The sequence below is a fragment of the Ochotona princeps genome, chromosome 13, assembly GCF_030435755.1.
Source record: "Ochotona princeps isolate mOchPri1 chromosome 13, mOchPri1.hap1, whole genome shotgun sequence".
Lineage (NCBI taxonomy): Eukaryota > Metazoa > Chordata > Mammalia > Lagomorpha > Ochotonidae > Ochotona > Ochotona princeps.
Window position 1 is genome coordinate 7,874,480 of NC_080844.1, and position 26,346 is coordinate 7,900,825.

Genomic DNA, 26,346 nt, shown 5'->3' on the forward strand with positions numbered 1-26,346 from the left:
GCAAATAAATCCTCTTCATGTGGGGTGTGGGTGCGTTGAAGTTGGGCTATGGGGGAGGCAGGGACAAGGTGTTCCTGCAGAGCGCTTGATCCCGGGCTGGAGGCAGTGGCAGGAGCCTGGAGGAAGGCCTGGAGCACCTGTCTGGGAGGTGGTGGCACTGTGGGCACCAGGTGAGGGGGAGTCTGTCCAGGCTGGGCTGAAGGCACGCACTTGGGTTGCAGGGGTTCTTCATGAGGGTGAGACTGGGCCACCTCTCCTGGAGGGAAGAGAAGAGACAGAAGGTGACCTAGAATGCTTTTTTTCATTGGGCAAATAGGTGGCACTTGTGTGGTCAGGCGCTTGGAGTAGGACCCAAAGGGTGTTCTTGTTGAAGCCTCCTTCCTGAATGATGGCAGCTGCCAAGCACCTGCCCATCACGGGGGTCTCAGTGATGCCCCTACATGGTAGCCAGGTCCTTATGTTTGGAAGCTGTGACTTGGGTACCTCACCTGGAAGAATGGATGCTGCTGCTGTGAGTGAGTTAGGATTTGGGGAAACAGAAGATGCTGACTAGGATTGTTTAGTGTTTGCCTCCTCCTTCCCCACAGGGAACAACCAGAGAGGCAAATGACAACCTTTTCAATAACGTGGCTCTGGGACCCAGCACGTGGTGTTAGGGATTCTTAATGTCATGGAGACCTAAGGTACTGTCATAGAGAGTGGAGCAGACTGCTTCCAGTGGCTGCAACCCTGGTTCCTGACCCGGAGGATCCCCACTTCACTGCCAGCATGAATAGGAGTGATTCACAGCACCCATTGCTATGGTAGTCAGCATCCTTAGTGACAGGCGACCTCCTCGGATGTCACAGGCTTCAAGCCAAGTTAGACACTCCCTGGAGTTGGACTATAGACTTTCCTTTACAGAACCTTCCTTCTTTACACAATTCATTGACATATTTACTGATTTACTAAAGTGGAGAAAAGAGAGTTCCCATCTAATGATTCATGCCCAGTTGCCTGCAGTAGCTGGGGCTGGGACAGCCTGCACACACTGCCAAATAATTCAGTCTAGATTTCCCACAGGGTTGGCAGGGACTGATGCACTCCAGCCATTTCCTGTTGCATCCCAGAATGCATTAGCAGGAAGATGAAATACGAAGTGGAGCCAGGACCCCACCCAAGGCACTCTAATATGGAATGTCAGCTTTATAAGTGATGTTTCATCTACTGCAACCAGTGTCTGCTATTCAATGAAGCTTACGGCATTATTGTTTCCTTATTCCCAGGACACAAGCTTCTATTGTATATTGACATATTGAGGGCAGAGCCATGCTGCTAGAATCCCCTTAGCCAGTACAATGTGGTAAATGTTGCTCTGTCCCATTGTTGCTTCATTGTCCCCTGTGCTGACTTGTGACATAAGTTCCATGATACAGGGTCCAACCATGGTTGGACCATCTATGATCCATGCCTCTGCTTAGCAGGAGTGGGTCTGCCAACTTCAGCCATTGCTAAGGATGATCCGCTATCATCCAAGTAGCCACAAAGTGAACACTGCACCAGAAATGCTGTGTGTACTGCAGCTTGCTGGGCAGCTGGAGTTCCACCTCCTACACATGGGCTCCAGGTCAGCAGAGCTCTCTCACCCACCGGCCATGCGTACTGCACTCAAAGCTGTCATGTAGAACTCAAGACGCTCCAGGGAGACCACACTAAGATACCCAGCTGGAACCACACTCAATGCAGTCTGAGAACATTAAAACCCTTCCCCACAAGGATGTCACTTGTTGTAAAACCTTCCTTACAACAGGTGTTGGGAATACTGATCTAACTGGTGTCAGCTCTGAATGTAGGAACACAAGAAGAAAAGTCCTCTAATAGAACTTCATGATGTTCTCAAGGCAGAATGAAACAAAAATGAGATTAATGGATAGAATCCAAATGAAGAAGTTAAGCAAATGATTATAAGCAAAGTCAGTGATATACAAGTGAGTATCAACAATTTAATGAAAACAGGAAAATAATACATGACAGAGAAAGAGCAAAGATCTTGAGAAGGAATCTAACAAATATCTTGCAACAGAGTAGCACAATATGGCTAAGAAATACAGAAAAGCATTAAAAATTTATTCAGGGGCCTGGTGCAATGGTTCAGCAGCTAAATCCTCACCTTATAAGCACTGAGATCCCGTATGGATACTGTTTCATATCCTGGTTGCTCCAGTTCCCATACAGGTCCCTGCTTATGGCCTGGGAAAGCAGGGTGTCCCAAAGCCTTGGGACCGTGTACGCAGGTGGAGGACCCAAAAAACTCCTGGCTTCAGATCAGCTTATCTCTAGCCATTGCGGCCATTTGGAGAGTGAATCAGTGGATCTTTCTATCTGTCTCTCCTTTCTTTTTTTTTTTTTTAAAGATTTATTCATTTTATTACAGCCAGATATACACAGAGGAGGAGAGACAGAGAAGAAGATCTTCCGTCCGATGATTCACTTCCCAAGTGAGCCGCAACGGGCCGGTGCGCGCCAATCCGAAGCCGGGAACCTGGAACCTCTTCCGGGTCTCCCACGTGGGTGCAGTGTCCCAGTGCATTGGGCCGTCCTCAACTGCTTTCCCAGGCCACAAGCAGGGAGCTGGATGGGAAGTGGAGCTGCCGGGATTAGAACCAGCGCCCATATGGGATCCCGGGGCATTCAAGGCGAGGACTTTAGCCGCTAGGCCATGCCGCCGGGCCCTGTCTCTCCTTTCTATAAATCTGATCTGCTTTTCCATTAAGAAAGAAAGCAAACTTATTCAGTGAAATGGCAGCTAAAATTTTCCCCTCACCATTGTGTGTGAAAGTGAAATGCTTAAAGCATAACAAAATGAGATAAATCTAGAAATTTGTAAAAAAAAAAAAAAATACGTTGAAAGGAGTCCCCACAATAGACTAGAAGATTTCTTAGCAGAAACCTTACAGGTCAGGAGGGACTGGAATGATAGAGTCCATGTTCCAAATGGGAAAACATGACTAATCAGGAAAATGATCATAGGCAAAACCATCCTTCCCAAATGAAGGGAAAACCAAAGATCACAACCATTTCGGGGACATGTGGAAGAGTGGATATACAAGGAGAATTAGAAAAGAATCAACTCCTATCAATCTAGTAAGCCACAAACCACAAAGACTCAAAATAGAGAAGATGAAAACAAAAACAGATATTCTGCACAGAAAAAAAGACAAAAAATACAAATCCTGGCAAGGATGTGGGAAAAGGAGACCCTTTGTTCACTGTTGGTGGGAATGCAAAATAGGACTATCAGTATGCAAAACAGTAGGAAGGTTTCATAGTAACCAAAAATAAAACAAAAAAAGAAATCTACCATATTGAGCCAGCCACCCCAATTCTGAGTATACACCCAAAGGAATTGAAATCAGCATATTACTGGCATCCTTGGGTAGAAAAAGGATACTTGCACCACCATGAATATTGTAACATTATTTATGATAGCCTAGTATATGGAATTCACTTAGGTGTCCATAGACAGGTGGATGGATAAAGAAGATGTGGTAAGTATAAGTACAGCTACACATGATGGAATATTATTTAGTTACAAAGAAGAGTGGGAACATGTCATCAGGTAAAATCAACTACGTTAGGCACATAAAGACAGATACTGTAAGTTCTCTTTCATGACAGGAAGCTAAAGTAAAATCCAACACTAATATGATTGTAGAACAGTGATGACCAGAACGTGGGAAGTGTGGGTAAGCAAAGAGGGATACGGGGAAGTTGAATAAAAGGTACCAAACTTCAGTGGACAGAAGCATGTGCTGTAGTGACCACAGCATGGTAAGATGCCTGGAATTCACAACAGTCTATGATAGGTTCTGTGTAGAGCTGGAAGAGAGGAGCCCAAGGCTTACAGCCAAGACCTGACAAGGAGATGCCAATGCTACTGCCACGTGATCTGCTCAGGAAAATACTGTATGGAAGAACCATACTGTGCCCAGGAGAGTATGCTACACATTCAAGGCTCACAGTCAAGACCTAACAAGGAGATGCCAGTGCTACCATCTGTTTCTTTCTTCCCGACCACGCTAGTCAGGCAAGGTAGACCACACATCTGCTGCAACCACATTCCCAGCACTTCTTCCCAAGGGACCAGCCATGGACACACGTAGGGTTGCAACAATGCATCCTGGACATTCCTCTTGGCACCCGCCCACCATGGCTCTCAGCCACAGCCAGAGAGGACAAGTGTCAACAGCAAAAGCAGTGGTGATTGTGCCCCAGGAGACAAGTCCCTATGCCCTGCTCACCTGCTCCCTGGACCGACACCACATCAGTGGCAGCTGTTGACAGCTTGGTGGGATGATGTTGCACAAGGGATTCAGATTGCCCTGAAAAGCAGATGTAGCCATGAGCAACCAACACACACCACCTCCAGAAAGCACCCAGATCTCCCTGCCCTGGGACACCCTGAGACCAATCTCCATCCTCATGCTGGGCAGGGTACTGGTGCCCTGTGTGTTTATGGGGTGCTCACTGAACACCATGTAGAGTTGTGGGATGGTGCAGGAAGTGTGGGATTCAGGGCTGATTGAGGGGAAAGGTTCCAGGTGGAGGGATACCTGGGGGACAAATGGGCAGGTCACACAGTGCACATAGAGGTGGGTCTTGGCTGGAGCTCAAGGAATGGGGAGGGGCCTGCTTTGGGGGAGAAGCAGTGAGGACCCCTGTGCTGTGCTGAAGAAACAGGCAGGAGTCTGAGAGCCAGGGAAGGTGAAGAGGAAGCAGCTCCCAGGCCGGAAAGAGCCCTGTGGGGCCCTGCAGTCTGGGTCCCAGGTGCTGTATGGGGGAGCTACTTCCTGGGTCAGCCTAGGCTCCTGTCATGCCTCTGACCTGGGTCACGCCCATCCTCCAGCAGCTGTCTTACCTGCGGTCCTCTCACCCACACCCCCTGGCAGGCACAGCAGCAGATGATCACTGTGGGGCACACCGTCACGGGTGGTGGAGGGGGTGGTGGACGTGGTGCTTTCTTGGGCTTCAGAAAGAAACACAACCATTCACATCCTTGCCTGCTGCTACTAGGACCAGAGAAATGGGTTCCCAGCCATACCCCCGGCACAGTGCTGGCTGATTCTGGTGCAGTGAAAGAAAGTACAGTATCGGGCCCTTCCCAATGCTGGATATGCATCCTGATACTCCTGGTTTTCCCAGGACCACCCTCATTGGCTGAGACCTGCAGGCTGTGCTGCCCCAGTACTCGAAGGTGTCTGCTTTGGGTGCCTGGCTTTGGCTTTTGCAGTGCAGGCTTCCAGAACCACATGGGCAAAGAGGCCTATTCTTTCCCACTCCCATCTCCCAGCCCATACATTGCACCCATGACCCCCATGCCTGTTCTCCCCAGTGCTAGCTAACCCAGCCTCTTCCATCAGCTGTGCCAGGACCCACCCATAACAACAATCCCCAGGAGCCCCACATTTATCCTGGGTCTGTAGTGGCAGCAGGGCCATGAAGCCCAGGGATGCTAGTCCACCCTCAGCCATCTACGTGGGACCCTCCGGGATGAACAGGAAACTCATATGTCAGCAGGGACCGTCCTAGAGCTCACTTGCCCATCCGGGTTCTCCAACACTCTGTGACCTCACCAAGGCCCAGAGTTCAGAGGTGCTGCGAGCATGGAGGGAGCTGTCTGGGACATCCCTGAGAGTCCCAGGCCCTGTGACCACCCCCTGACCCTTTAGGAGGGAGACAGTGGGCCTGGACCTCAGGGTGCCGTGGCTCAGGGTCCCTGATCTCCCCAGGCAGGGGACAAACACCAAGACCAAATTCCACACTGACCTTTACTGGCGGCGGTGGCTTCTTGACTTTCTAGAAAGTTAAACACACAAACAGAGCTGCATTGGTAGGAGCCTGGTTGGGGGCAATAGCGCAGGACATGGCCCTGAGGTAATTCATCTGGTTGCCTATACCTGAGGTGATGTGTTTGACAGGCTCCTCCTGCTGCAATCTCAAGCCCCACCTTACCCACTCATCCATCTTCCCTGGTCTGCCTTCTCCTTCCATCTGGGGCCCTCAGACCCTCTCCTCCTCCTCCCTTCCCACATAGGTCACCCCACGAGCCTACACAGTATGGTGGCTGAGAGGCAATCTTTGTCTTGGGGGCTGGGGTGGCCTCTCTCTGAGAACCAGGGTGAGCCTTGGGCCAGAGCTCCAGTGCCCTGGGCCCTCCAGACTGGCGCAGGAGGCCCTTAGGATGGCCAGGCTAGTGTCAGGAGCAGCCATGGGAGGATAGGGTGTGTGGCTCTGCTAGCTCCTGGGATGACCAGGGAGCCGGTTGCCAAGTGGCCAGAGGCAGGCTCAGGGGCTGGGACAGGTGCATGTACCTGGGCTCTGCCAGGTGGGCATGTGTACTCACCCTGCAGCACAGCCACCAGAGCAGCCACAGCAGCGTCCAGAGCAGTGCCAGGGCCAGCAAAATGGTGATGATCACCAAACCTTCACTGGGGCGAGGCTGAAGGACTACAGTGCTGCCAGGTGGATAACTGGTTTTGGGGGGTATCGCCTTTGTGGTAGTAGTTGTCGGAGTTGTGGAAGGAGTGGTGGTGGTGGTGATGGTGGTGGTGGTGGTGGTGGTGGTAGTAGTGGTGGTGGTGGTAGTGGTAGTGGTAGTGGTCGTGGTCGTTGTTGGAGTTGTGGTTGTGGGCTTTGTAGTCGTCGTCGTCGTTGTTGTCGTTGTGGGTGGGGGTGGCTTAGGAGTCGTCGTCGTCGTGGTTGTGGTAGTGGTGGTGGTGGTGGTGGTCGTTGTTGACGGGATACTCTGTAGAAGACAAGAGCTTGCCATGTGGCCACCATGTACTCTGGCCAGCTGTGGCTGAGGTCTGCAGAAGGCCTGGTTGTACTCTCCCTGGAAACCCATGTCCCTTTTGCTCTGGGTTGCCTGTCCTGGAGAGCAGGTGGCAGGGCTAGTGGCAGGGACTGGCCCTCCTCCCTGGCAGTTCCTTACTGAGGAAGGCCTGTTGGACCTCGGTGGGGATGGGAGAGTGCCCAGCTATTACGGGAGCAGGGACAAGCCAGGCAAAGGCAGTGGCCCACTGCTGGGTCCTCACAGCCTAAGAGCTGACATATTGCAGCCTTGGGCCTCTCTCCACTCCAGACTGTGTTCTTATCATCCTGCCTGGACCAAGGAGCCAGTGGGCAATGAATTTGGAAAAACTGGTACCTAAAAAAGCAGTCCCTGCATTCCCAAGTGCTCGTTTCTGAGCTGAGCTTCAGGCTCATGCACCTGAAATCCTCCTTCTCATCACAGGAGGACAACTCCTGCAGAACAGAGAGGGTGGCAGGGGACACAGCCAGGAGCCCCAAGGGAGCAGAGCAGGCCACAGGGAGGCTGCAGGCAACTCCCAAACAACCTCAGAAGCCCACACAGCTGCAGGGCCAGGGCCATCCATGGGATTCAGGGCCAAGTGCACAGCAGGTCCCTGCATCAGAGGTGCCCACATCCTGACTGCAATTGGTGGAACCTTCCCGAGGCTGGAGGACTGCGACACCTCCAACAGATGTTGGCTTCCAGAGAAATTCTGGGCTTTTCGAGATAGATTCCCGCATGCCCATCACTTCCCCAATGCCATTATTCACCCTGCTGGAAGCCAGCATGGAACTGAGCCTCCTTCTACCCCCCAATAAGGTGCTGTGTGTGGGAGCTACTTCCTGGGTCAGCCTAGGCTCCTGTCATGTCTCTGGCCTCCCCAGCGTGCACGTGCTGAATAAGCACAGGCTCTGCAGAGTCCAAGGGTGAGAAAGGCCCTCCGTACTCACGCAGTCTCTGGTCCTCATACTGACGTTGTTTCTGAGGAAGTCCCTCCCTTTGTTCAGGCTGAGTTCCACAACAATCCTCCTAAGACACAGTGAGGGCAGGTGGTGGGCAGCAGGATGGGGAGACACAGGATTCACTGTTGTGGAGCCTTAGCTCCCAGCACCCCTCCTGCTCAAAACTCCCGAGATGGGGCAGAATGATTGTGTTTCCAAGCTCTCAGGCCTGCAACCATGAGCAGGAGGATGTGGGTCACAGCCTAGGATGACATGCTGGCCTGTTGGCTGCGGGAGGGACAGGAGAGCTGCCCTGACTCCTCCATAGTCACAGGGTGAGTTGACAAGGCTACAAACGGGTCATGCAGCAAGAACGCCCTCCTCAGGTTGCTCATCCATGCATCCTGTCTGTAGCCCAGCCTGGGTCACTGCGGGCCCAGAAACACCTCGGATGGCACAGAAGGGCGGGTGGGGAAGGTGCCCCAGGCCTGCTCCCAAGGCAGACAGGTGTGTTACATCCGGGGGGAGGGGGCCAACCCTGAACACCTGGTCCCCCTCCGTGGTCACAGCCAGCATACTTACTGATCAGGTTTCACTCTCTTAGGTAAAGGACACTTGATGGTAAATCTATCAATTATACTGATTCCCTTTTTATCTGAAAGAGAATACAGAGGAAGAATTTCAATGTATTTTTCCCTCTACTCCATCACGATGTGCTGCCCTGGGCCAGCAGAGTCACACCGAGCCAATGACCCACTTGTCCTCCCCACCTGCCTCTGCTGCTCACAGGCACCTGCTGGGCACGGTAAGGCCCCAGGGCACCATGCACTGTGTGCTGCTCCAGGAGGAAGCCCAGCCAGGGAGGGAGTCACTGGTAAGGACCGAGGGTGACAGGCCACAAGACAAAGAATAGAGCAGCACAAATGCCCCCAAAGGACAACACAGTGATGAGGATGAGTGGAGGGAGGGCCTGGGAACCGAGAGGCAGTGGCAGCTGTTGGGTCATGGGTGACCTGTTGCATGTGTGTCCTGGAGAGAACGGAGCATCTACATGTGAGATGACACAGCACCAGGAGCTGCTTCCACACTCTCTGCATGGAAGGTATCGGGACACAGGGTAGGGGTTGGTGACTGCAGGAAGCAGGTGAGCCATGGACATCACATGGTTCCTGCTGATGTGGGCACTGTGGACCACAGTCAGTGACAAGCAGTTGAGTCTGAGGAAGTGAGGGTGGAGCCAGGGAGTCAGTCTGGAGGTGCATTCTGAACTGTGGAGTGGCCTGTGCCAAGGCCCTGAGACAGCGGCAGCCGAGTTGGCTTGAGGGGAAAGAAGTGAGCCAGGATGGGTGGACCAGGTTTTACTCTGAGTTCTTGCTTCTTGCTTCTGGATTCCAGACAGAGACTGGCCAAGACGCAGTGGGACATGCACAGGGCTGATGTAGGCATGGAGCTCACGGCAGCCACCCAGGCTTTGAGCAGAGCAGATGGGTGGAGATAGCACCTGTGAGATCTGCAGCCTTATAAGACATCACTTGCTGTTCTCATTTCCTTCTGTGAGAGCTTTGGGGATGTGGAGAAGATACACGGTTTATGGATGATGCCTTCTCAGTCCTGAGCCCCCTCTCTCCCACGTAAGCCTTACTGAGAGCCAGAGAGCCAGCTCAGCGCCCGTCTGGCTCCAGTGTTCCGTGCTCCCCACTATGGGTTGCGGTGAAGGCTACAGAAGGCCCTGCAGCTCTGCACTCCTTGCCTCTGTGAGAACGGTCCCTTTCCTGCCTCTGCACCCTCCACACTTACCAGGCTCTGGGGAGGGGCTCCCTCCAAATGCCTGTCCTTGGCCCTGCTCCTGCTAATGCTTAGGAAGACCTCTTCCTTCCTACAGTCCCAGGGCTGGTCAGAGGGAAGGGGGACATCCCACACTGCCCAGGCTCCAGGACACGTTTTGGAGACTTCTCCTGAATGGTGGAAATCAATTTAACGTTAGTTGTTGCGGGGTTTGTTGTTGTTTTATAATGCATTTTTATTGGAAAGGTGGATTTGCACAGAAAAGGAAAGAGAAAGATCCTCCATCCACTGGTTCATTCCCAAACTGCCACAAGAGCCATAGCTGAGGTGAGCTGAAGCCAGGGTCCAGGAGCCTCTTTCTGGTCTCCTACATAATTTCAGGATCCCAAGGACTTGGGCCATCCTCCACTCCTTTCCCAGACCACCAACAGGAACCTGGATGGGAAGTGGAGCAGCCAGGACATGAACCAACACCCATGTTGGAATCCACACTTGGAGGAGGAAGATTAGTCAGGTGAGCCATTGCGCCAGTCCTTGTTTTAACAAATATGGTTCGTGGTGTCCCTTCATTGTATCAAACAGGAGATTGTGACCTCTTGGGTGCTTGAACTTGGAATCACCAGGAGCAGAAATCACAGGAATCCACTGGTTCCTTGGGTAACTTCAGATTTTTCTCCCTCACATCCCATGCACCTGCAGAGCATCCAGGCAGACATGTTCCTGTGACCTTCACGGCTTCTGTACATCAATCGGTGCTTCTTTCCGTCACCTCATTCTGCTCATGAACAATCGCTATGCTGTACATGAGAGCGCTGCCAGGGCTGACCTTGGAGCATGTGACAATATTTTCATTCTTTGTCTTTCAACCTACTCTTTTTCTGCTGTGTGCAGCCTTTAGCACGATTGCTTGTCATGAATGCATTTAAGTCATTTAAAAACATGAACCCATCTACAATGAAGAATCTACAACTGGAAGTGCACCTCTAAGAGAGTCTTCTCATTTCATTCTTGTTCCCTGGAGTTAGAGACAGTCCTCCCAAATACTTGGCTTCACCTGGACCAAGGTGTAGGCTCCTGCAGGAGCCTCTGAACCATGGGGACCGACCCCAAGGACCTGTCACAGATACGTCTAGAGGAGAGGACTTGCTGAGGGGTGCAGTAGTTGGAATGAAGTGTGCTAAGCAGCTCCACTGAGATATGAGTGACAGGTGTCAGGTGCTAAGCCAAGCATAGAGATGTGCAGGGGCAGGGAAGGACAGGGAACCTGGCCCTCAGAGGCAGCAGCTGAGCAAGAGACAGGGAGAGCGGCCAGTACCACCTGGCTGACCACAAGGAAGTTTTCAACCCAAATTACAGAGTTAAAATTATTACTTCAGTTGTCACAGCAAAAAGCTCAGAAAAAAAAAGCATGAACTCACCACAAGGCCCCTCCTGGATGCTGGCTGGGCCCCACCTTCACCTTGGAGAGGCAGAGAGCCCTGGTAGAAGGGTCCCAAAGCCAGTGGCTCCCATAGACAGGGCCGCTCCCTGCCTATGTCACCCCTGAGCAAGGGTGTATCGAGGGATACCTGACTCCCAAGGCCGTGTGCACAGCTCTGTCCAGAAAGGGTTGGGGGGAAGATCCAGAGACAGCCTCTGTGCATCCTGGGCACCCAGGGGAGGAGGTGGCTGAAACCCTCCTGGCGGTGGGGTATTGCTGGGTTTCCCAGGTGGTCCTGGAGTAGGACCCCACTGTACACAATGTCATCAGGTCACGTGAAGGCATCAAGGGGCCATACGGGGAGCTGAAGAGGAGGCACAAAGTCCCCCACTGTCCCAGGGGAAGGCCACAACCACATCAGCCTCAAGGACAGGAAGTTGGCCTGGACTGAGCTTCCTGAAGCCACATCCTGTCACAGAGGCACCTGACTCTGAGCATTGCCGATTCAAGACCATGGCGCACATTCATGAGCCCTCCCAGCCCCACCTGGCCTACACAGAGACCTGTCTCAGGTAGTGAGGCTGCCACAGAGGCTCCATCTGCGGGAGGGGAATAGGGACTGCATTCAGAGAGCAGGTGCTGGATCAAGGTCCTGCAGCCAGTCAGTGTGTGCCTGAGCCAAGCCCCAGTGCCCAGGCCTGACTGTGGGCACCCATTTGAATCCAAGGTCTGCCACCTTCCTGGAGATGCTGTGTGCCCTTGGTCAAGCTCAGGACCTGAGGCTGCTGCTGTTTCCTACCTATAGAAGGGAGAACTGAGGACAAGGTCATCGCCACACCTCCTGGGGTTGCTCTGGTTCCCCTGGCCAGATTCAGGGATCTGGGGCTGCTGCCATGTCCTCTTAGCCCACTGAAGGGCTCACAGTCTGTGCACTTGAACTCAGATACACCTATGAGGGCAGGGCTGACCCTACATCCAGTCTCACTGGCTCTTGGTTGGTGGGAGGCATTGCACCTGTGATTTCTCTGCTTTACAGATGAAGAGGTGGAAGCCCCTGGGGTCCTCCGGGTCCTCTCCTTCTGGTATCCACCCTGACTCTCAGCAACACTGGAAAGCCCCACCTCAAGTAGGAAGCTTAGCAAGTACAGACAATAGCTGCCTGGTGTGGTAAATGGTGAGTGGGAGGCTCCAGAAAGCTACTTACCAACCACATCCTTGTCACTGAATTTGTATCTGCAGATTATGTTGTCTTTAGTCTTGGCATTATTCATGCCATAACCTTTAAAGTTGACGCTGGTATCTGCAGGGGCAACAGCCAATGTGAGTGACAAGGTGGCAGACAGTGTTCCTGGCAATGCACCCCCGTACTCATCCCAAGGGCTCCCCTCTCCACTGCTGCATCCATGCCACATATGTGGGTTCTCCAGGCTGCATCCTCTGAGTTACTGCCAATAGGGCACTTGGTGGTCCCCTTGGGCTCCACTCTCCCCATCAACAAGCCCATATAAACTGCCCCTCAACTGGGCCCTTTCACAAGCTCTCAGTCGGAATCCCCTAGGAGAGCTGAGGCCAAGGAGCATGCTGAAGCACTATGCACCTGCTCAGAATGTATTCCAGGAGGAGAAGCCTGTCTGAGCTGCAGGTGCTGAGAGCACAGCCCCAGGCTGCCTCCCTGCCTCTTCCTGACTTTCCACGGGCTGCACCCACTCAAGCTGAGGCTCAATAAGCCCTTCCGCTCTGTGGTGTCTCCCTATCCCTGAGACTCAGCCACAGCGGGACAAAGAGGCAGGGTGCGGGGGTGGATGGGATGGCCACAGGTCTTCCAGTCATAGCTCCAGCTCCTTCTCCCGTGTTTCACTCTTGCTCAGGCCTGGTCCATTTTCATTTCCAGTGATGCCTGAGACTCTGCTGTCACTTGACCAAGAAACACCCACGATCCAGCAATCCCCTCCTAGGTTGCCTGGCACCCAACTGTCTCTGAGGGACAGCCTGAGGACATGACTAATGTTTTGCTGCAAGGCTGAGAGGCGGGGATGGGGGGCTGTGGCTATGCTTTTGCCTTGGCCTCGCACTCTAACTGCTCTGACCCTGTGCATGGCAGCTTTGGACAAAGCCATTAGTCTAAAAGGTTGGGCCTGTGGCAGTACAGCCCAACAGGTAGAACCTGGGGCACAGCTATTGGTGTGGGCACCTGTTACCTGCTCAGCTCCTTCTGGAAGCAGCTATAGCTGCCATCCTCACCTTATGCCCACCCAAATGGCAAAGCCTAGGTGTGCCCAGGGGCAGAATCAGAGCAGTACAACTGGCATGCAGTGGCACAGCTGGCTCCTAGGAGAGGAGTCCCAGTCTAGGAGAGGGGGTGCCTCTCCCGACTCTCACCCCAAATGCTGCAGCCCTCACCCCATCCTTGTCCCTCACTGGAAAGTATGGAGGGGCCCAGACCCCAGAACCAGGCAATGGCAGGATCAAGAGCAACCCTGAGTATCAGAACCCAGCCCCTGCCGGACACCGGGCCTGTCGTGTGATAGGGTTCCATCTCACCGCAGCACTCCAAGTGCCTTCTACAGAGGGAGTCCGAGCTGCAGCTCTCACACACTGGGTGCCTAGCTGAGGAGCTCCACCCATGGAGGACACAGCCCTGTCTGCTCTCACAGCCCAGTGTTGTGGAGCCTTAAGCCTGGGAACAGAGACCAGAACCCAGGGCCTGTGTCTGGACACAGCTGGCAGGGCTGAGCACTGTCCCCAGGCAGGGGAGGAGGCTGACGACTCCTTTCTCCCCATGGACCGCAGAGGGCAGGAAGCAGCTGAGTGCCCCCAACTTGCGCAGGGCTTCTCAGGAGAGGAGGGGATCCATCTCCTGTGGACAGTGAGGCTGTCCTTAGCACCCTGGGGTCAGGGGCCGGGCCCCCTGACTACTGCAGAAGGCATTCCCTGCCTGTCTCTGCGGACACCTCTGGGCAGCTGTGCAGGTCTCTTTGTTTAGCTAGAATGTGGGTCGAGGGGCACTATACCCATTCTCCATCCTGAGGGGATGGCCTGGGTCTCAGCCCCATTTTGCTTGTGAGCTAACTCCCTGGACACTTCCTGTCCTGACTCAGTGTGTGTCTGGGATTGAGCTCTGCTAGCTTTGCTCACTCTTGGCCTGTATGGATTGCTTCCTCCCACCACCACCTGCTGCTGCCTTTGGCCTTTCTCAATAAATTGATTGCTCTTAGCTTTGTCATGATTCTTTCTGTTGTGAGGGTAAAACAATAGCTCCGCTCACATATACACACGCTGTCACCCACACCATGTCCCCCTGTCATTTATAATGACTACACACCCACTAAGAAGTCGTGTCAGCCACATGTCCACATCACCCACACTCTGCACACTCAAGCACACACAATGCACTTCCCATGCACTCCCCATCCATGCTCACATGCTAACTCACACAGCACCCAACCCATGCACACTCACTACCCTACACTGTATATACATGTAACTCACACGTTTATACCAAATTAGCACACCCATAAGCACATCACACATCACAGAGCCCAGGCAAACACAACATAAACACTCCATACCACAAGCACACTCTTCGTTCCTCTAACACACAGCAAAAACATTCACAAACACACACACACAGGCATACTTCACAGTGGGGGTAGCACACCTCTGTGAAAATGCACACAGTACACCCTACAATCACACTTCACACACACGGACACACAGTATGCAAACTCTACCAACTCTAATGCAGCCTGAGAAACACGAAGAGATGTGTGCCCTAGAAACAGTCACATACACACCCACACAGACACACACCACACCACACATGGTGCTCAAAATACATGCACTACCCATGACTACAGACACACCACATGCCAAAAACAGAGCCTCAAAACATAAACATACCTCACACATCACACGCAAAAGCAGCAAACACACAACATGAGCATACACACAGGCACATGCAGAGACATGTCACACACTATGGAGGGCCTCCCTTGATACACACACATACATACACCCACATTCACACTCACTACAGAGTGACTCCTCATAACCCCATGCACACACACTAGAGTGTCTCCCCCCACCCACCCAGACCCACCTTTGTGCACACAGACTATCTACCCACCCAACAACCCATACTCATGCATGCAGCCAGCCCTCCCCAGCAGCGCTCCAGCTCCTACCTCCCACACATACAGGATCGGGCTGCACCTCTCTCAGTTCTAGACAGGCCCTCGTACAGAACTGCAATTGGGAGAGGGGTAGCAGGGAGAAGATGATAGTAACGTGGGCGACACCTTTGAGAAGTTCCTCCCCCACACCTGACCTCACTCACCCAGAACACCTGAGAGAGATCCTTGTCCCACACCAACCCCACTCACCCAGTCCACATGCGAGTGCATTTTAGGTGTTGGACCTTGCACATCTTCCACATGGTCCCAGCTGTCTGCAAGGGCTTCCAGCTACAAGAGAAAAGAAATGGCATGAGTTCCCCCCACCAAGTCAGGGGCATGCTCAGAAAGCAGGGTCCCATACCCTGGACACAGCATCTGCCCTCCTGCATGGGGACAGTGGAATGTCAGGCTGTAGGACCAGACTCTGGCAGGTGGCATCAAGGAGCCCTCCAGCCTCACTTCACCCCTGGGGTATCTGAGCAAATCCCTTGTACATCACATGTTTAATGGCATCCTGTGCCCTCGCGCACTGGAGCTGGCCAGTAGCTTTAGACATTGTCCCTGATGGGGCTCCGGATATCATCATGGCCTGAGTTACCTGGTATCTCTGAGCTGACATCACACCCGCTACGTAAATGAATGATCCCATATTCCGAGCCTGTTTAACCTAGGACAAAGAAGGCATGGGAGGTAAAATCTCCAAAATACTCCAGAAGGAGCCCAGGACGGGTTCTGAAGAATGTACTTACCACCTGCTTAGCTTCTTCAAATGCAGGACCATTTACAGGTCCACTGATCACAACAATGATCACACTCATAACCGACTTGCCTACAAGGGGAGCAGAAAGTGACATACCTGGCCAAGGTCTCAGCAGGGCCCTGGGTCAACAGCCTCAGACTGCCCCACGCTGCTGGAGCACAGCACCCACTTGCAGGGAGTGGGGCAGGGGTTCCCATGCCTCATCCTCCTTGAAGCCCCTGCCTGCCCAGATCCCATCACTCCCCATGCAGAGCCACCAATGTGAAAAAGAAATTTAGCCCAGGCTCCTGCTACAGAGCACCTCACTGAGGTGGCATGAACTCCACTGTACCCCAGGCTGGACAAGCCTGGCCACAAGGGTAGCTCACGTCACTTCTGGACAAACACCAGAAGGTCATGGAAACAGGAAGGGGAAACCAGAACCTCCTGGCCACTGCAGACCCAGTGTAGGTGAGGCTCTAGCTTTGGGCTCTGGGCTCTGGGCGCAGCCTCAGGGATTCTGGGGGAATCCTTGGGCCCAGAGGTTCAGGACGCTGGTCAGCAGTGCTCAGGCAGGGAGCCCCTGGGTTTCATCTGTCCACCCTCCCTCCTGTTCCAGATCCTTCTCCTTTTTGACACGCTCTGGGAGCCACAAGGGGGGATGGTGTCAGCTCTGGGTAGGGAGACCTGGACCCAGAAGGTAGGGGTCCTAAGGAAAATGAGTTAGGAAGAAAGACAAAGAGGAGGAGGAGAGGAGGAAGGCTGTGCTGTCCACACAGGATGCTCAGTCCGTTTAAGGCCCCCCAGTACTGTTCCTTCCTGCCACTGGTCCCCCGTGGAGGCCAGGCGCCTCCTGCCCACTCACACCCACGGACATACATGCTGTGCCCCAGTGCTGCTTGAAGCCACGCTGGGGCTCAGAGGGCCCTGCTCCTTGCACAGTGGAAAGCCTGAGGCTCAGGGAAGGGGAGCAGCCTGCTCCAGGAGCCAGAGGCAGGGAAGGCCTATGTGGGAGGTGCCCGCTGACCTGCTCTGTTCCCTGCACCTGAGGTGGGTCAAGGGGTCAGACAGCTTACCAACGGAATTGGCTTGTTCAATCTGCTGGTAAGCCTGCCAGGAAGTAGGGCAATGTTGGAAGAGGGCAGCGGTAAGGCCCGAGGAGCACTCTCAGATCCATCTCAACAAGTGCTCACAAGTACAAGGATTCCATACCAGTTTCAATCCCTCGTTCACGTTGGAAACTGAACCCGAAACGGAGTACTTGCTGATGTAGGCCATAACTTCACGGAAGCGTTTCCTAGAAATAAATAGAGGAGGAGAATGGGATGAGGAAGTTTCAAGGTGCAAACAGCCCCACTGACAGCCCCACAAATAGAAAAGTAGCCCCATGGCCTGGGATGCTGCTCTCTTAAATGGGTGTTGAGCACTGGGGTCCAGTAGGCATGGGTGGCAGTGTCAGGGTAGACAGCTTTGAGCACAGTGCAAGCTGTCCTTATCCTTGGGACTAGGGGAACTCACCGAAGACCCTGATTGGACCATTCTTGGTGGGGGGGAAGCACCGTAGGGGAGGGCCACTATGAGCCAGGAAACCCCATGAGATAGATTCCTAACCCTAACCCCAATGCTGACCCGAAACCTGAGCCATGAACGTGTACTTGAGGCAGATATTCCCACTGGCACGCCATCCCTCACCCCAACGTGGACATTACCCCTCAAGGTTCCATCTCTTGGGTTCTCTATATCCACAGGCAAGGTTCCAGTGATGTCATCTGCCAAGTCTGACTGCTTTGCCTCCACCACCACACCCAGCCACACACACCAGGCTTGGCCTCAGCTCCCCACCAGCTTTGCCAGGATAAAGTGTCTCAAATCTGCCCAGCGAGCACCAGGGCCCCATGACATCCTGGGCTCCCAAAACTGGAAGCTCTGCTAGCTGAGCCTGAGACAGCTCAGTCATGATCTGCTCAGCCTAGCAGGACTGGGGGCAGGGGCAGGGCTGGCTCCAGTGGCAGGAAAGGGACAGGCAAGGGGTACCCAGTGACTGCTGAGCCAGCGTAGTCAGGACAACCAGAGCCTGGAGCCTGAGCATGGCAGTGCTCTGTGGGCAGAGCACCTGGCAGGGCTGAGTCCTGTCCCCAGGCCTGGAGCCTCCCACCGCTCCCTGGAAGCTGCTGGTGCTGCTTCCTGCCTATGAGCCTGGCTGCTTCCAATTCCCTGCCAAGCGGCTCTGGGTCACGAATCTAGACTCAACCCAGGTCCCAGTGTCCTCAGCTCTGCTCTGGACCCAGAACTCTGAGCAGACTCCAGTGTCACTGTGCAAACCTGACCAGCCTGCCACCTCCTGGCCAGCCAGCCACCCTGGCCCCAGCTGACTGCAGCCCTGGCTGCTGGCTGCTCTCACCTCTCCCAGCCCCACTTCAGGGTTCCCCTCTCTGGGCCCCCACACCTATAGCCACAGCCCAAATCTTTGTTCTTTCTGGGCTCCTGTCACACTGTCCAGGGCAGTTAAGGACCATGTTCATGCACAGTCTACCCAGCTGCCCCATCAGGTTCCTGGCATGCAAGAATCCTTTCCATCAGCTCGCAGGACAGACACAGAGTGGGAGCTGACAGGGTCTGCAAGCACCATGGAGCTCTGGGCCCCAGAGCCCAGGGAACCTGGGTGGGGATTTGGGATTAGAAATTAGAGATCCCCTAAGCCCCCATCCAGGCCACTCTCTGCATTGATGGGATCCTCATCATGTCTCTGTGCAGCCCAGGTCCCTGTGCCCTGGCCCAGCAGGCTTGCTGTGGATGCCAAGTGGCACTTACCTGTCATCGGTGAGTGGCATTCTGATATCAGCTACCTTGGCAAAGGTAATGTAAGACATCCGCAGTTCAGGGCTGGGGAAAGCAGTGATGTGAGGGGTGGAGCCCAAGCTGGGCTCCGGCCCCTTGTCCCTGTGTTCACTTTGTCCCCACATGCAGTTTTGTTCTGTGCTGCACCAGGATTTGGGTGAATTTAGGGAAGGATTATGAGTTCCATGGAGATGTGACCCCTATGGAAGGGAGAGTCCCCAGAAGGCATCCTTTTCTGTCCCCATGCCAAGCATACCCCCAGGGACACCCACAGCTGCTCACACCACACAGCACATGCAACACATGACATATCAACACAGTAGTGCACACACCACACGTGTGCACACGCCATCTGCCACACAACACACAGCAACAAACACCATATACTCCACACACATGCAACATATATCATACACAGCAGCACACATGTAATGCATGTACAAACACCACACTGCCAACACAGCAGTTTGTATACTACAAACACACCACACATGTAATGCATGTACAAACACCACACATGCCAACACAGTTTGTATACTACAAACATACCACATGCAGCAGCACAGGACATCCACACACAGTAGCTCACACACACCACCTTCCACAACACACAGCACACACCATTCATACCGCATACACCACACACAACACACATGCTCACAATACCACATACTTACCACACACCCACGTAGCAGTACCCATACATACACCCACTATGTGCAGTAACAAAGGACACACCCAAACATTACACAAACAGCACATACCACACACATCATATACACCATACACCACATCCTCACCACATGCCATACACAGTGACACACACACCACACATCCTCACAATACCACACACACTCCCACACAGTAGCACATACACACCAGACTACTCACCACATACATACGACCACAGACACACACACACAGTCACATAGGCACACACACAGTTCCAGAAGACCCTCTTCGAAAATATTCCTCTACTGCCTTCTCTCTCCACAGCCCTGTCCTGCTCCTGCTGCTCCTCTCTAAGAATCCTCTCCCTTCTGGCAGCTGTGCTCACACCCGACCCCTTCCTTACCCTGTCCCTCTCCTTTCAGCCCAGACCTTTGGTGGCCCCTGTGCCATTGCCTCCCCCGCCCGGCTCAGTCTCACTGCACCTGCGCTGGACCTCATTTGACCTGAGATCATTGCCTTGTCTTCCTAGAACTCAACCTTCAAGGTGCCACTCACTGCCCTGCTTAAGAAACTTTCATGTGGCTCCTGCAAAGAATCCTGGCCTGGGTACCTGGAGGGAGCCCCCCTGTCCACAGATCCCTCAGTGGCAGTAGTACATGCAGGGTTGAGGCCCTGCTCTGCCTCCACTCCATCCTCCGCAGTCCCTGGCCAGCCTTTGACACCTCTGCCCTAGAGATCGTCACTTGTTCCTCTTCCTGCAAGACCTCTGATCCTCCGTCCCTGAATCCAGGCCTGCCTGTCAAGAGGCACCCTCAGATCCTGATGCTGCAGAGCACCTTTGGCTCTGCCCTCCTTTCCTGGGCTCTGCAAACCCCGCCCACGCCATCTCAACTCAGCTCCCTCTGCTCGTTGCCAGGGGAACGTGACCTACTTCAGGTACTTCTCCATCATGTCTTCCCAAGACGAAAACATTTCACCCCAGGGGCCTGTAGTGGTTGATCTGAAAGCAAAGGACACTTGAGTGAGGCAGGGGCATGTGGTGCATCTGTTGAGGGCACAGTCGCTGCCTTTCCCCAGCCTCATCACAGCCCTTTAGCCAGCTCCTTCCAGTCTAGCACAGCTGTGCTCAGGGGTCATCCCAGGAGGCAAGCTTCAGGCAGAGGGACGGTGGATGCAGCAGGGCCCACCACTTGGGTCCAGACTCCTGGGGCAAGGACACTTGCCTACTGCAGCTGATCCTGCACGTGAGATGAGAAACAGTGCACTGGCTGCTGGCCTTAACTTCTGAATGCCCAGCTCTCTATGCAAGGGAGTGGCACTTGCCACTGCCCTCAGCAGCCTAGGCCCCAGAGGAATCCATCCTGCAGTCTTAGGTGTCAGACACGTCCCTTAGTGGGGGCGAAGGGAGGGGGTCCTCCTGAAGCCTGTGTCTGACCCTCACAACACCTGTGGATGCCACTTCCTCCTCTCATTTCCCAGTACTGCAGAGCCAGAGGCAAACCCTGGGTATGGCAGGAAGAGCCCTTGACTATATGTATCCTAGTCCAGCCGTGTTTTCAGCCTGCCCAGCTACCACGCAGAACCGGAAGGACTTTACCAGCAGCCACTGCCAGGGGAAAGTGGGGGCAGGCCTTGCTGATCTGGCCTCTTGCTCCTGACCAGAATGGACAGCCACAGGCCCTTCCCACTCCAACTGCCCAGTCCCTCTCCCTTTTTGTTTTCTTCATATCTAGGCAGGAGGAGGAGCCTGGGGAGAGGGACAGAATTATACCTTGGAGTCTTGCACAGTAAAAAGGCAAGAGAGAGAATGCGCATATATGTTCAGCAGTGGCACTGGGAAGAAGCTTGCTGTTAGAAAAAATGGTGGCAGCATTAGAAATCAAAGCACCAGGACTTAGGAATGGCTACCTTGGAAAGAATGATCAGAAGTGGAGTAGAGGGGCTGGTGCGGTGACTCAGCAGGCTAATACTCCACTTGCAAGCACCAACATTGCATATGGGCGCATGTTTGTGTCCTGGCTGCCCTACGTCCCATCCAGCTCCCATCACCTATAGCCTGGGAAAGCAGTAGAGAATGGCCCAAAGCCTTGGGACCTTGCACCCGATCTGAGTCCAGAAGCCAGGAGCTTCTTCTGAGTCTCCCATATGGGTGCAGGGTCCCAAGGCTTTGGGACATCCTCTACTAATTTCCAAGGCAAAAAACAGGAAGTTGGATGGGAAGCAGAGCTGCCGGGACACAAACTGAAGCCCACAGGGGATCCTGGTGCATGCAAGGTGAGGATTTAGCCAATCAAATCATTGTGCATGACCCCATATACAATTTTTCAAGAGGACATGAAATATTATCCTTAGTGGGTCTCATGCTAGTCACAAAACAAGCCTGTAATTATATAAGCAGCTTCAAATCACACTAAAGAGCGTTTTCCATCAGAATGGAATAAAGTAAAAAATCAGGCATGAAAATGGGGAAATTCAGAAATATGGTAACATGGAAAGACATGTTCTGAAAGAACCCAAGAGTCCATATATCCCAAGGAAATCTTCAAAAACAAATACATCAAATCATCAGAGGTACAGTCAGAGCAGTGCTCAGCAAGATCTTTGTGGCTCGAAACAGATAGGTTTAAACGAAAGAAAAAGTAAATTAACTTTACATCCAGGTGGAAGATGAAAAATGCAAATGATGACAGCAGAGATCAATGAAATAGGAGATAGAAACCGAGGGAAATATGGATGAAACTACAGTTCTATAAAAGGAGCAGTGCAACTGGCATCGATTGACGTGCAAGGGGAACAACTGAGTGACTACAATCAGAAAATGAGCTTGGGCATATTGCTGCCAATTTAGCAGAAATAAAAAATGGTGGAGCATGGAACTATTTGCATATAAACAAATTGTTTTGATCGCTTGGATAATCTCTAGAAACATATGGTCTATGAAAACAAAGTAAGAAAAAACAAAAATACCTCTCAACAAGGGAACACCAGACCAAACGGTCTTATTGGTGAATTGTCTCTTACGAAACTGGCAGTGGAAGAAACCCTCCCAAGCTCATTGTGTAAGGACAGCATCACTCTGAAAATAATTTTTGTTGAACTATTTTTATAGCAACATTCATTAGGAATATTGCTCTACAGTTTTTCAGGGTGATGCTATCCTCATAAAATCCCATGAAACCCAATCATACAGCTTATTGAAAATGTAGACTTTACAAGCAAATGGGATGTATTTCCACACACAAATATCACTTAGTGAAATGCACTGTGTTAAATGGAGGAAGGGAAGAGCATCAGGATCATCTCAATTCAAAGAACAAACACTTCAAAGAAATTAAGCAGCTTCTCAGACTCAAAACATTAAATTAGGGAGAGAGAGAAAAGCTCTTTGATATACTGAAGGCCATATATAAAAAAGTAACACTAATCCACCCAGTGGGGATAGACTAAAAGCTTTGTTGCTGGTTTCAAGAGGATACACGCTTTAATCGCTTCTACTCGAGCTGGTGTTGAAAGCTTAAGCAAGAGTAATTTGGAAAGAAAAAAACATCCAAGTAGGAAATGTGCATGTAGATTATCACAGTGAATGTAAGACTTCATAATGCAATCACAATACAAGCTGACACAGGGGCTAGCAAGCTAATCCTTCACTTGAGGCATGGCACACCATATGGGTACCAGTTCTTGTCCCAGATGTTCCACTTACCTACAGTCTACATCCCTGCCGATGCTCTGACAGAGTGGAGGAGGACGGCCCAGGACCTTAGGACCCTGAGCCCACATGAGTGACCTGGAAGTAACTCCTGGCTCCTGGCTTTGGACCAGCCTAACACTGGTCAATGCAGCCATTTGGAGAGTGAACCATCAGATGGAGGCTCTTTCTGTCTCTCCCTCTTTAACTCTGACTTTTAGGTAAAAATACATAAATATTTTTAAAAAGAAGCCAATATAATTGACACAAAAAATTGAAGGCATTAAGTAGCACAGATGCAGAATTCTAAATTAAATTTCAAAAATCTGTGACAATTCTTGGCATTAACAATATATTAGGGGAAAATGAAATTCAAAAACAATTTCATTAATAAACACTTCAGCTGAAAAAAGTGTTATGAATAAGTTTAACCCAAGAAACAACACATGGTCCCAAAACTATAAAACACTGATGAAAGAACTTAAAGGAACACAAATGAAGATTGAAAATATATCAAATACTTAAGGATCCAAAAACTTGATCTTGTTAAAACGACAGTACAAGATGAAACTATCCATTTCCATGAAAGCTGTTTAAACACTAAAGGAGCATTTGGGGGGAAGAAATGGAAAAATTCATCTCCAAATCTATACACAAGCTCAGGGGACTGAAATACTACACTCCCCACAAAATCATCTTTAACAAAAGGGACAAAATCAGTGGATTCCTATTGCCTGAGTTCAAAATTCATTACCACAGAAGGCAGGCATCTCAGACACGGTCCCTGATTTCCCTGAAATCAGGGGCCAAGACTGGAAAGGAGGGAGTCTCAAAGCCAACAGACCATGGAGGTCTACAATGAACCCGGTGGTGTTTACAAAACCGGTGAATTGTGGGAAAGCTACACGGACTGTCTGGGGTGGGGGCGGAGCGGAGCCAACTTCTAGACAGGAGCACTCCAGAGAAGGATTAAAATGCTGCTCCAAGCAAGACAGGGTGACCTGCAATTCAGAGGTCTCTCTTAAAAAGAGTGGGCTGACTGGCAAATTCATGTGCTTCGGGTCACTATTCAGTCCCAGGGCTGTGCAAGAATACGTTTGATGTGACTGGCTAGGTCCTCAGTCTGCAGGCCCTTGGGACTGTCTGAGCAGGGACTTTTGATACCTAGCAAGCAGGACCAAGCAAACAAAACAAAGCCCTGAACACCCAACCTGAAGCTGCCCTTTGCCCTGGCTGAGGGCAGGTCAGAGGAGCCTTGAGCAAAAGCCACCCAATGTGAGGGGATCCAGTGACTCTGAAGCACTGAGCAGTTTGAGGAAAGGCCATCCTGGGAGGTCACGGATGGTGTGTGGCTCAGGGAAGGATGTGGGAGCTTCTTTCTATGAAGGGTGTTGGGAAGCAGTGAGTGCTTGAGGAAGACTGGACGGTAGAGTTCAGGGCAGTGCTGCCTGCCCAAATGTGAGGCCATACTCAGCTCCCTGCAGTGGGCAGTGTGTGGAGGTGCTGGGGGTCAGAGAGGAGGGAGCACATTGCTTGGTACCCTCAAGTGCTCAGTAACTATTCTTCAACAGTGCACACCCATGCCTCTATCCCCTCTCATCCATCCCGGAGCTGGGTTGGGCTCCACTGGGTCTCACTCTAGAACCCTAAGGCAGTGGAAAGTGGGGTATAGCCAGTGAAAGCCAAGAGGACCTCTATTTGGAAGGCCTGGTCCAACAAGGTTGTGGTGTATAGCATGCCCAGCTATCCCCCCTCCCAGAAGCCCATGGGGAAATCAACATCCCTGGCTATGCTCAGGAGGCGAGATATTCTAGGGTATCTCAGGATACCCTGGACTAGACAATGGGGAGGAGGGGACTTCCCTTTCAGTTAGCAGGTGGCTTTGGTTGGCACCTGCTGGGCTGGACCCATACCCCATAGTCTGATCCATGGGAAATCAGAATGCTGTCAGAGGGACTACAGGGACGAGCTGCAGCCCAGGAAGTCCACGCCTGGTCACCATCACAACCTCAGGGCCTTGAACCTGACCCCAGGAGTCCACATAAGGAAAGGCTTCTTATCTTCACACCTCACAGCCAAGGACAGAAGCAAGGCAAACTCTCTAAGCACTTTGTACCTTCTCTGAGAACCAGCAGGCACCTAACTCCCAGCCCAGCTGACCCAGGGACACACTCAGCCCCATCGCTGTTCCTGAGAGCACAAGCGAGCAGGGAGCCCAGGGAACTTTAGAGACAGGGCTTTCTATGCAGCGACACTGTTGGGATGGCCAGCAGAGGAAGCTCAGCAAACTCACTGGCTGTGGGGACAACATTCCGTTGTGAGCTCTTGGCAGATGCCAAGTCACAGCTCCCAGCAGCCACTACTGCATGAGAATTGCAGTTCCAGGGTCCAAGCCCTGTTCTTGGTGGGTCAGAGTGCCATTCAGAACCCTGTGAGGGATGTTTTTTCTCTCCACCCAAGAATCAAGAATGCCACAAAAACTCATTTCTCCTAATCCCACCTGAAAGGTGAGAGGTGGTTGGTAGGAGCTGACCATCCCCCCTTCCCTCCTCAGGCCATGTTCTGCCTCCAGTAAACCAGGGGTTGTGACTCCAAGGGGCCTCAAGGGGCCAAGACAGGCAGAGCCACTCACTTGTCAATGACAAAATACAGATCAAAATTGCCTTCGCAGTACTCCATGACATCCTCTTTGATTTCATGTCCCATCCTCAAAAGCATTTCGACATGATGCCACTTATTTATGTCAGCTACATCCTTGTCAATGTCATGGTCATAGCTACTGTGAACACTTGCAGAGTCCTGAGCAAGGTCGGTGTTGTAGTCTTCAGGAACACTTGCAGAGTCCTGGGCATGGTCAGTGTTGTAGTCACCAGGGATGTTTGCGGAGTCCTGGGCATGATCAATGTTGTAGTCATCAGGGACGTTTGAGGAGTCCTGGGCATGATCAGTGTTGTAGTCATCAGGGACGTTTGCAGAGTCCTGGGCATGGTCAATGTTGTAGTCATCAGGGATGTTTGAGGAGTCCTGGGCATGATCAGTGTTGTAGTCATCAGGGACGTTTGCGGAGTCCTGGGCATGGTCAATGTTGTAGTCATCAGGGACGTTTGAGGAGTCCCGGGCATGGTCAGTGTTGTAGTCATCAGGGACGTTTGAGGAGTCCTGGGCATGATCAGTGTTGTAGTCAACAGGGATGTTCACAGAATCTTGGGCATGCTCAGTATCGTAGTCATCATGGACACTTGCAGAGCTCTGGTCA

General features: G+C 52.3%; 1 protein-coding gene across 1 annotated transcript; it reads right to left on the reverse strand.

The window, feature by feature from the left end:
* Positions 1-25,830, reverse strand: LOC131481657 (anthrax toxin receptor-like). The gene is made up of 17 exons (XM_058671402.1): positions 25,723-25,830; positions 20,334-20,402; positions 18,704-18,775; positions 17,105-17,189; positions 16,969-17,002; positions 15,903-15,982; positions 15,752-15,820; positions 15,361-15,441; positions 15,163-15,223; positions 12,183-12,278; positions 8,356-8,428; positions 7,783-7,861; positions 6,383-6,784; positions 5,806-5,835; positions 4,898-5,005; positions 4,281-4,361; positions 1-256 (listed from the first exon to the last, which is right to left on the reverse strand). Exons 1-17 carry the CDS (start codon positions 25,806-25,808, stop codon positions 47-49), a joined length of 1,716 nt encoding a protein of 571 aa, XP_058527385.1. The 5' UTR covers positions 25,809-25,830; the 3' UTR covers positions 1-46.
* Positions 25,831-26,346: the final 516 nt, after the last annotated feature.